This window comes from Physcomitrium patens, chromosome 7 (genome assembly GCF_059467195.1).
Source record: "Physcomitrium patens ecotype Gransden chromosome 7, ASM5946719v1, whole genome shotgun sequence".
NCBI lineage: Eukaryota > Viridiplantae > Streptophyta > Bryopsida > Funariales > Funariaceae > Physcomitrium > Physcomitrium patens.
The window spans coordinates 7,815,622-7,826,560 of record NC_143416.1 but is presented as its reverse complement, the minus strand read 5'-3'; the positions used below and the strand labels follow the sequence as shown (position 1 = coordinate 7,826,560).

General features: G+C 29.1%; 1 protein-coding gene across 1 annotated transcript; it reads right to left on the bottom strand.

Annotated features, from left to right (window-relative positions):
• Positions 1-3,860: 3,860 nt before the first annotated feature.
• Positions 3,861-7,567, bottom strand: LOC112285159 (cell division protein FtsZ homolog 2-1, chloroplastic). The gene is made up of 7 exons (XM_024525755.3): positions 6,832-7,567; positions 6,073-6,372; positions 5,645-5,735; positions 5,334-5,458; positions 5,158-5,250; positions 4,868-4,933; positions 3,861-4,413 (listed from the first exon to the last, which is right to left on the bottom strand). Exons 1-7 carry the CDS (start codon positions 7,432-7,434, stop codon positions 4,297-4,299), a joined length of 1,395 nt encoding a protein of 464 aa, XP_024381523.2. The 5' UTR covers positions 7,435-7,567; the 3' UTR covers positions 3,861-4,296.
• Between the last annotated feature and the right edge of the window lie 3,372 nt (positions 7,568-10,939).

Here is a 10,939-nt window from a genome sequence, read left to right as displayed (position 1 = left end):
ATTGCTCTTAGAGTGTGAATGTTGACTCTAAGATTCTAAAAGCTCTATATAATTTTCATACATATGGCAACAGAGACTCAAATTCTTCTTATTATAAATCTCTTTTTATAAATCTTATGCTGCTTAAAGGATATTAAGAATTTTAATGTCTTTAAGATTTAATATTTTTTCAAACTAATTTATAAAAAATAAAGCTCCTTCAAGATAATTGAAAGGCCATGTCCTAAAAAAAATCTCACACAATCCACTTAATCTAAAGTACAATCTAGAGTATCAAGCTTTGACACCATGTATTAAAATATGAGAAAGTGTATTGCTAAGATTGAAACATAATATAATTATAGAATGAATAGCTGTTAAGTTTTTGTATGTTTTTGTAAGTAGATATTAATATATATTTTTTGAATTAAATAAATTATAATTTAAAAGGCTAAAATTAATTATAAAAATAAAATTGAATTGATAAAATATTTCTATTGGAATTATTAAGAAAAATATATTTAACTGAAATTAATTTTAAAAATTTAAATTTTTGTATAATTTTGAAAAAATACTATATATATAATAGTAATTAAGAAATTAATAATTAATAATTAATAAATTAAAAATTAAAATATATTTTAATGGCTATAATTAATTACTGAGAACTAAAGTCTCTTAAAGTAATATTGGAATAAAAAATACATATTGAAAAAACTAAAGACGGTTATATTCTTTTGTTTGTATATGCTAGTTAGCGTAAAGAGCCTTGGGAAGCTTTCTAACTACTCCAAGTTCTTAGATTAAATGCTCAATTCTTAATGTGTTTTTATAAATGCTTTTTAGAAAAAGAAAAAATCTTATTAAAGTTATTTTAGCTAGATAATGCGTCTTTTAATTTAATTCATATTTAAGAAGTTTTTTTAATATTCCTTAAGGAATATATTATTTATCTCAGTTATTTTTATGTGTTTGTATTTATATTATTTTTTTGTACTTGTTTAAAAATCATAGAAAATTTTAATTTATAATTCCTTTTAGATATTTTTAATGAAGAGTGGATAAATTTTGAATTGTTAATTAAAGCTATAAATTCCAAGATTTATCAAATAGTATTTGTGACAAACTCAAATATGTGTATTGTACAATAGGTGGTTGATAATTCTTTTAAACTATTAAAAATATCTCATCTTTAAATAGAAAGACCATCCCTTTATTTGCTTATAAATGAGGTATTATAAATATCTTAAACAACACATTTGTAGTAATATTTGATATCATATCTACTTCCAAAAATATTATCAAGAACTAAAATTATCTTTTAAGATTATAGTACCAAAAATCTAACACTTTATAATTTGTTTCAAAACAAAAAAATCTTTCTTGTACATTATTATTTTGATTTTTATTCTAAAAATATTATAACAATCCACATTGCTTATTGGAAAATTTTGTAAATAATAGACTTTGAAATATAAAGTTCACTATTGCTTTTCAACTTTGTTAAATCAAATTTCATAAAAAACCATAAACTTATATATAAAATATTTTTATTTTTTGAATTTTTATTTATCTATAATATATATTTTTAATATTTTTTTAAAAAATCTATATTTATTTTTTAAAGATATTTTTAATAAAAATCCACAATTTATTTGAAGTATATTTTAAATATTTTAAAATATTTTCCATGTGAATTTAATAGCATCACATATGTGCTAATGTTTAAGTTATTTTTCTTGGATTTGGTACAAACTTAAATCTATAACTATCTATATTTTGATTTTTTATTGTTATATGTTTAAAGAGTAAGGAGTGGTAATTTCTTTTTTCTTAGTGTATATATTTTTTTTATGAAAATCAAATAAAAATATATGAAAAAAAATATAAAAATATAAAATATAACCAATATACAAGTAGATTAATTTATTTTTGTATAATAAATATTTAAAATATTTAATAGTAAAACCTGTTAAAAGAATAATTGGTTGTGACGTTATGACAAGCTAACCATATCTTATTACTAACTTTAAGTAAAATTGTTTTTTTAAAATGTCTCTATATTGGAATTTTCTTATTTTTCAACTCTTTTAGCAACATCTTTATTTTTGTACGAATGTTTAGTGGTTTTGTTTCTAAATTTTTTTTTTGCAATATCATCAAATTTTAAAAATTTATATGTATCAAATGATGGTTGTTAATTATAACTAGTAAAAGTAAAAATATTTTTTGAATAAAAGAATGTATTTTGATATTATATAAGAAAGTTGATTATAATAAGAGAATTGTAAAATTGTCTTGATGATAGTTAAAAGTATAATATATATTTTTTAATAAATTTTTATTATTTAAAATTTTTTATTAGCCTAATTGAAAAAAAGACAAAGAGAGGTTAGTTTCTAATTTTAACATCTTAAAGAACATCTTTTGAATTTTCGATACAAGCTGGAATCTTCTAAAATATATATAATTTCAATTAAAAGAATAAGTTATTTATAAATATTTTAAAAAAATAATTTGACTTTCTTCATCTTTTTTTGAGATATAAAATATAAAAAGATATAATAAAGTCAATATTATTTATATTATGGAGTATTTGTATGAGAACAGACATAAGAAGATTTTTTTTTTTTTTTTTTTTTTTCATATTTTGTCATATATAAAAAGCCATGAACAATCTTTTAAAATAATCTTCAAAGTTTTGTAGTATCTACAATGTCTTATTATTAAATTTCATGTTGTAATTGAAATACATTGTATTTGATCTTTTATATTATATATCTTTTATAATAAAAATAAAAACATTTAATATCAAATTTAATCAAATAATTATGAAATTTATTTTTAATTTAAAAAATAAAATGGTCAATTGACATACTTAAAAATTTTAGAATCAATAGAAATGATTGATTTTGCAACTTACAAATGTATTTTTTTTTTTTAAAAAAAAAACTTTTATTAATTTTATGCAAAATTGCCTTCATTTGGTCGAATTCAAGAGTTGTTAGACATGCTTTTTTTGGACTAAAATTTTATTTTTAGAAAAAATTCTATTATTTTCTTTTTAAAGTTTTCCTTGCATCTCTTTTTTTGTCATTTACTTGGTGTTTTGAACCTTTAATTTCAACTTTCTATCATGAAGTTTTTTTTTTTTTTTTTTATTTCATTTTGCTTGTATTTTTCTTAAATTTGTGTTCACTAGTTCACTTGTATATTATTGTTGTATTTCCTTATTCAACCAAATTTTCCTATAGTACAAATTTCTTTATTTAATTGCCTTTTTAGATTACCATTTATTTTTTTGAACTTCGCATGAGTTCAAAAATTATATTCCATTTTTCTAAAATCATCTATTTTATATTTCATCTTATTGTTTAGATGTTTTTTTTTATTTTATTTCTAGTAATCTTCTTTATTTCTTGTTTCTTCCTATGCTTGTAACTTTACCACTTGTTCACCATTTATCTTCAAAGATTATCTCACCAAATTGCAGCTTATTCATTAATTATCAAAATTTCACTTTACAATTTCTAAAAAACTTCAAACATCATACTTTTTAGCTAGTGTTCTACTATCTTAATCTCAATTTTAGTATTTATCTTCAAAGATTATCTCACCAAATAGCACAAAATATTACCTTATTCTTAGATTGGGATGTTTTTTTTTCTTACAATATTTGTTTCAAAATATAATTTTAACTGAAATACTCCTTTGAAGTTGCATATTTTACAAAATTAATCTTTAAAAACTCCTCTACCAAAATCTTCATTTTTTTCTCTTTTTTAAGTGTACAACAGATTACATACTCTTCTCACATCTAGAAGAAAAATCTTTGCTTAGTTTAGTTAGTTCAAGAGACTTCCAAGGTGACCTAGCACATGTTAATCATGTACAAATAAACATTAATATTTTGAAAAAACGTACTTTACAAGGCCGATTTACTGATGTCCCAAAATGATTGATTTTTGGAGAAAAAAAAGAACTCTCTTTAAATCTGTTCAAAAACATGGTAATCACTAAGTCTGCCACTCCACCCTGAGAAAACTCATTATCTGATGAAATCAAAACTAATACCACTCGCAATATTTCACATTTAATGAAAGGTCAGAAGTAGGTTCAAACCGGTACTAGCAGACATTATATCAGACCTGGTCAAATGTCTTTCCTGATTCTTTGATTGACGGTCCTTTCCCTCTTCCCTAACCTTTGCCAAGAACACTTTATCCCGTAGTTAATGTTTTAGTTCAGCTGCGGTAGTAATGCTGAGTTCAGGTCCAGCTTCTCACGGCTTAATAATGATGAGCAATCCCATTTGTACTACCTTTGCCCTCGCTTTCGTAAGAAATTTGGTATGTTAATCGTAGAGCTATTGCCACCTCGGGATGAGGCCATCGATGATCGACCAGCTTGACCCTCCAATACGCGACTTGCATACTGCAGAAGAATATCATGTACATCATCACAAACGCATCGAACACAAAATGCATGATGGCAACAATTAACTGCAACGTGTCTAATGAGTAGTAAAAGTTCTCCTTAAAGGAGATGATCACACATCCTTAAAGAGTCTTTCAAGTGATAAACTCCAAAATATAGACCAACTACTTGATACAGAAAACCAAATTAACAATAATAGTCATCCATAGTGCAAAATATCAATCTGTTAAAACTTAATATCTTCAAACAAAATTAGCTACAATATGTTTCGTCCTCATGTACGTTCCAAGACGGAATATACATCACCAACAATTTAAATGCCAATATTCTAGATTATTAACAAGTGAAAAAAACCTAATTAGGACCAGATTTCACGTCTTATTGATCTATCAAAACAGCCATTTCAATTCGATCACATTAAGAACAGTGATAGAGCATATTAACAGGTTACCTGCATACTCCGTGCATCAGGATCATCTTGAGAACTAAACCCTGTTGCTATTAAGGTTATGCTAATCTGTAAAACACACCCAACCCATATGCTCAACAGGTAATTTTGTAAAAGTAAACCCAGAATGACAGAAAAAGGCATGATCACCTATTCTAAACATAACCTAGACATTTAGCAAGATACATGTAACCAGTTGGCCTACATATGTAAGTAATGAATAAATGTCTCAAACCAGAGATTCAAGTTTCACAATTTAGCATTTGAGTTTGATGTTGTGAAATGATGCTCACTTGGTCATGAAGTGCTTCGTCTACTACGGCTCCGAAAATAAGATTTGCGTTAGGATCCACCAAATCATAGATTACCTCTGCTGCAGCATTGACCTGATAAAGAGTTAGTCAATAAGAATGTTATTCACAAACCCAAGAGATAGATGAACTAAAGTGCATTAGGTAATCGAAATTACTTCAAAGAGGGTCATGTCGCTTCCCCCAGTAATATTCCAAACGATCCCTGTGGCTCGCTCAATACCCACATCCAACAATGGAGACTGAATGGCACTCAATGCTGCCTCTCTAGCTTTTGACTTCCCTGCAAACAGTTAATTTAGAGCCGATGTATTTTTCAATTTCGTTCAGGTTTATGATAACACGTATTCAGGGAGAAAACAGGAAACAAGCAACAAAAAAGTCATACACGAGGAAACAAGTGGTAAGCTGTAAACAAACAAAAAGTATATCCAAATTCAGATCCGCATATTGCAAAAGGGCAGTAAACCTGTAGCGGTTCCAATTCCCATCAAAGATGATCCTGCATTGGCCATGATCGCCCGCACATCCGCAAAGTCCACGTTAACGAGACCAGGAACCTGCAACCAGGACCTTAACTGGTCAATATGGAGGTGATGGCTTCTACAAACACATCATTTCGAAGGCATTTAAACGTGAAATCTTGTGATTAGCATCAGGCTAGAACTCAAGATTAGCAAAGTAGGGCGTAAAGTCTGCTCCATCGAATAGAATCTCATCCGTATCGCCCAAAAAACACCAAAAGTCATAATATTCTATAGACTTAGTAATTTCACAAAACTCATTTCTATACCTTCTAAGACCACACTTGTGCCGTAGCATCCATACTCGTACCCTTTTTGAGGATGAATTGGACGATTTCAACATGCACATATAGATTACTATGATGCCACGTACAGTGATAATATCTGAAATACCCCGCACTCCCTGCCGAAGGATGTCATCGGCAAGATTGAATGCTTCCGTCACGGGGGTAGACTGCGCAACTGCAGTCAAAAGCTTGTTGTTTGGTATCGTAATTAAAGTGTCAACATTATTTTTGAGAGCCGCGATGCCTTCGTGAGCTTGAACGGATCGTCTCCGCCCTTCAAAGGCAAAAGGCGTAGTTACTATTCCCACGGTAAGAATTCCCAATTGCTTCGCTACACCAGCAATGATTGGTGCAGCACCGCTGCCAGTGCCACCACCCATGCCCGCCTGCAACCCAAATCATCCCGAAACCGGAATTGGTGAGACATCAATTCGTTATAAATAGGCATCGAAATATCAGCCAAGAACGTGTGCACACGCACAAACTGATATCGATCTACCACGTACCCTCAAGGTTTAAGCATGGAGAGGAGATGATGAAGCCGTTCGCAATTTGTGCAGAACTTGCCTCTTATAACAAAATGGAGGATACGCTGACAAGAGAAACCATAAAATTAAATTTTTAAATTTTTAAAATCGAATGACTGACAACGTTACTCAGGTGTTCATCGACAATGGGGTTCAAGCGAAATTCAAGTGAAAAAAGACCCCAATAATCACAAAATTCACTTCTAACACTTGCAGTAGTAAGGAAGAATTAGCGCGCACGCATAGAAACAAGAGTGTGAGGCACGCCATAATCCATCAACGTTCGAGAGAAACTGAAGGGTAGTCATCAACACATACTGTAACGAAAACCATGTCAGCTCCGCGTAAGGCTTCTTCCACCATAGCTTTGCTCTCTTCCGCGGCACTACACCCTATTTCCGGATTACCACCCGCCCCCAGACCTCGCGTCAATTTCTGACCAATCTGCAGACGATTCTGAGCCGGAACCGGAGACAACGCCATTGCCTGAGCATCCGTATTCACAATCCAGAATTCCACACCTTGCATTTCGCTCTCAAGCATTCGGTTGACGGCGTTGGAACCCCCGCCCCCCACGCCTATCACTTTAATTTTCGCCTCATTGGAACTCTCATATTCGTCTCCATTACCTCCAAATGCCGTGACGGGTATCCCAGTCTCGCAAGAAGAAGAAGAAGAAGAAGAAGAAGACTCCCATCCCGTGTGCAAGAATTTAGGCTCCGCAGCCAAGTCCCTCTCCCGGGGAGTGCAAAGACTCTCATTCCCTACAGTCCTATCCAGACGACGATGCGCCCGAGTGCTCGGCCTCAAGTGCACGCAGAAGCGATCTCTCGTCGCGGGCACTATTCTACTGCTCTCCCCGCCCACTCGCGAGCTCACCCTGAGGCCCACCAAGCCCGAGCGACTGCCTAACAGCGCCATCGCTGCTGCACCTGATGGCCAGCCCTCGTCGAGCTCTTCCTCCTTGGCCTCCTCGCTGGAAATTGACAAGCTTACCGGATTCTGACGGCGACGAGGAGGTGTGATCCGGGGCACCAGAATGCAGCTACTGCTCCTGCAATGAGAATGGGGGGGGGGGGACTCGCCGTAGTGCTTGATCGCACCTCCCTCTCTCTCCCGCCCGCTGTCTGTAGGCCACTTGAAGGGTGACGGCGTGCCATTGGCCAGGCATGAAGAAGCGATCCTGCCGATATGACGACGACGATGCCGCCTCTTTCTTTCTCTCGATTTCTTTCTTTCTGCCTTCATTCCTTCCTTCCTGCCTGCCTTGGTATTCTCCCTTGCTTGCTTGCTTGCTGCCTTCCTTGTCCCCCACTTTCCAGCCTGAAAAGAAATGCCTTGGCAGAGCGAACGAATAGAGATCTTGCTAACTACGCATAATATCTTCCTGCCCCCCCCCCCAACCCCCAACCCCACCTCTCCCTGCAGGAATGAATCTCTGTTGTCTCTTCTTCTTCGTCTTCATCACCCCAGTGCCGATTCCTCATCATCCCACATCCTCCTATACTTGAATACTTGTCGATCCGTTTCCATCCTTTTCGCATACAATCAATCAAAGACATTCCTGTGTGTGTGTTGAAGTTTCATTACAGATTAAGTGAGTTCTAACTTGGAAATTTTAAACCACATGTGGCAATGCATTGTTACAATTATTATTCTTCCATATCCATGTATAAATATGTACACACACATGAACATTGGAAGAATCTTTTGATGATTGTCATTGGAAATGAAAGTTTGATTAAAAACTGTCTTTCTTGGACTTTTAAAAGACTTGTTTCAGACAGTAAATGTCAGAAAAATATATCTATATGTCTACATACTAAATAAATAAATAAATAAAAAGATTTACATAAATAATATATGTTTTTAAATATTCACTAAAGAAACTTTACCAAGAATTAATTGAATATTTAAGCATCTTTAATGTGCCATTAGACTACAAAATATTTCCAGTTAATTTCATGTATGTAAGACAATACAACTAAAATCATCTTCAAGTTTATTAATAATCTTAAAATATTTTAGTCTTCATTTATAATAATTGTTTCTATTGTATTTAAATGTGTATGTTTACACCTTCATGTTTCTAATATATATATATATATATATATATATACATATACATATATATATAGATGCATATTTATTTATTCCTCCATTATTTCTACTAAAATATAACATATTTTTACATGTATCTATTGAATTATATTTCTAACATCTATTTATTACTAAATTACTAAAATATATTAACGAACATGATTTTTTTTATTATTTCTACTTTATATATTAAGTTTTACATGTTTTTTTAAGACAATTTTTTTTTTTTAGTTTTAGGATTTAGTTTACATACATTATTTGATTTCTTATTTATTTTATAATATATTTTATAATATTTATATTATATATTAAAATATTATAATTTATTATATTCAAATATAATTTTTATGGTTTTGTCTAAAATTCTCTACTTTATTGATGAAATTTGACTACTTATATTTGAATGAATATTAGAATCTCATATTTTAAGAAATAAAACATATAAAAGTTAATAAATTTTCATATATTTTATTATCTTAAATAATATAAAAAAAATTAAAATGATCCACTCATTTACTAAATCAATCCACCTTATTACAACCATCATTAGAAAAATGAATCTTTAGAAACTATCATTACAAGCATAGTCCTTATTCCTACTTTTCTTGTTCCTAGCCCATGCTCCCTCCATTTCTACCTCTCTTCATTTCAACCCTCTTCCAATCCATCTCCTATTCCAAGCTCTCATTCCAATTTTTTTCCACAATAGGATAAGTTATTAAGTAAATGGATGGATTATTTTAAAAAAATTCTCAAGATATATTGATTTTTTTAATTATATATATATATATATATATATATATATATGTAATTTAATCAAAAGTTTAATATTAAAATTTAATTATTAATAATTTTAAATAAAATAATAATAATAATAATAAGTTTATTTAATAAAATTAAAATCATAGATGCAACAATTGAATAATTCAATACATGTTTTAAGAGGCAAATAGATAGATATAAGTATTTTTCATGAATTTATTTTTTTTATATAATAATTTACTTAATATAATTTTTTTTTTTTAAATAAAAAATAATAATCTTATATTAATAGAATACTTTTAAAAACTTTTAATCTATGCAAAAATTATATTAGATGATTTTATTAAAAATAATAATAATAATAATAATAATAATAATAATTTTTTTGTGCTATTAACTATAATTCTTATAACAAATTCGTTTCAAAAGTGTCTTTCATTATAAAAATTTATATTTGAAGTTGTTTGGTCTTTAAGTCACTTTTTAAAAATAAAGTCATATTAATTGTAAGATTGAAAATTTATTAATTTTGTAGATAATTTGGTTGAAAAAGCAAAAGAAATGATAAAGAGTAAGTATAAAAAGAAATAAAAATATCAATTCTTAGTAATTATTCAAGTGAGTTTGCTTAGATAACATCTATAAACATACAACTAAACAACTTCTTTGGATGTTTTAAAAGTAAAAAAATATTAAATGGTCAAAAAATAATCTTTTAATGCTTTATTGATATTCTTTTTATAATTATAATTAATTCTTATTTTAAAATATTATAATTTTATTAACAATAAAAAATATTATTTAACAATCTTAAAATAAATTGTTAAATTAATTATTTAAAATATATTATTTAATAAAAAAGATATATTCTTTGAAAATATTACAATGAAATAATTTATTATTATTCAAAAACAAAGGAACAATGGTATCAAAACCATTATTTTGTATACAATGACTATTGAGAATATAACATAAAGGATATAAAACTAAAAGAACCAAAGGATCAATATATTCTTGTGTTACTTTAAAAGAATAGATAATCACTCAAATGTGATATAATATTGAACTAGAATGGATATTTCCAAAAAATAAATAAATAAATAAAATAGTACCTTGAAACAAGACTAAGAATTATAAAGGTGTTTACAAGAATAAAGAAGGCTTCACTCTTGCTTCTACATATACTATATAACTAAGAGATATATAGCAACATTCTATAGGACCTCTAACATGTGTCCAACTTGCGAGACATGTCTCTAAATTGTAAGACAAACTTCCTATATGTGCATCACATGGTTAGCTTGTATCACAAGTTACAAATACGTACAATATATGGCTAATTTATTGGCCAAATTTCTAATCTATCAATCAATTATAAAAATGTTTAAAGTTAAATCCGTGTCTATAAAGTTTCTAAGAAATTAAACCATAAGATAATATTAAATTTATTTAATTTTATATTCTACCTAATTTTCCTTATTGTTAAAGATATGAATCTCAAAGAAAAAAAATCCTCAATACACTCTTATATTACTGAAAGGAACTAAAAAGTCATTCAAAGATG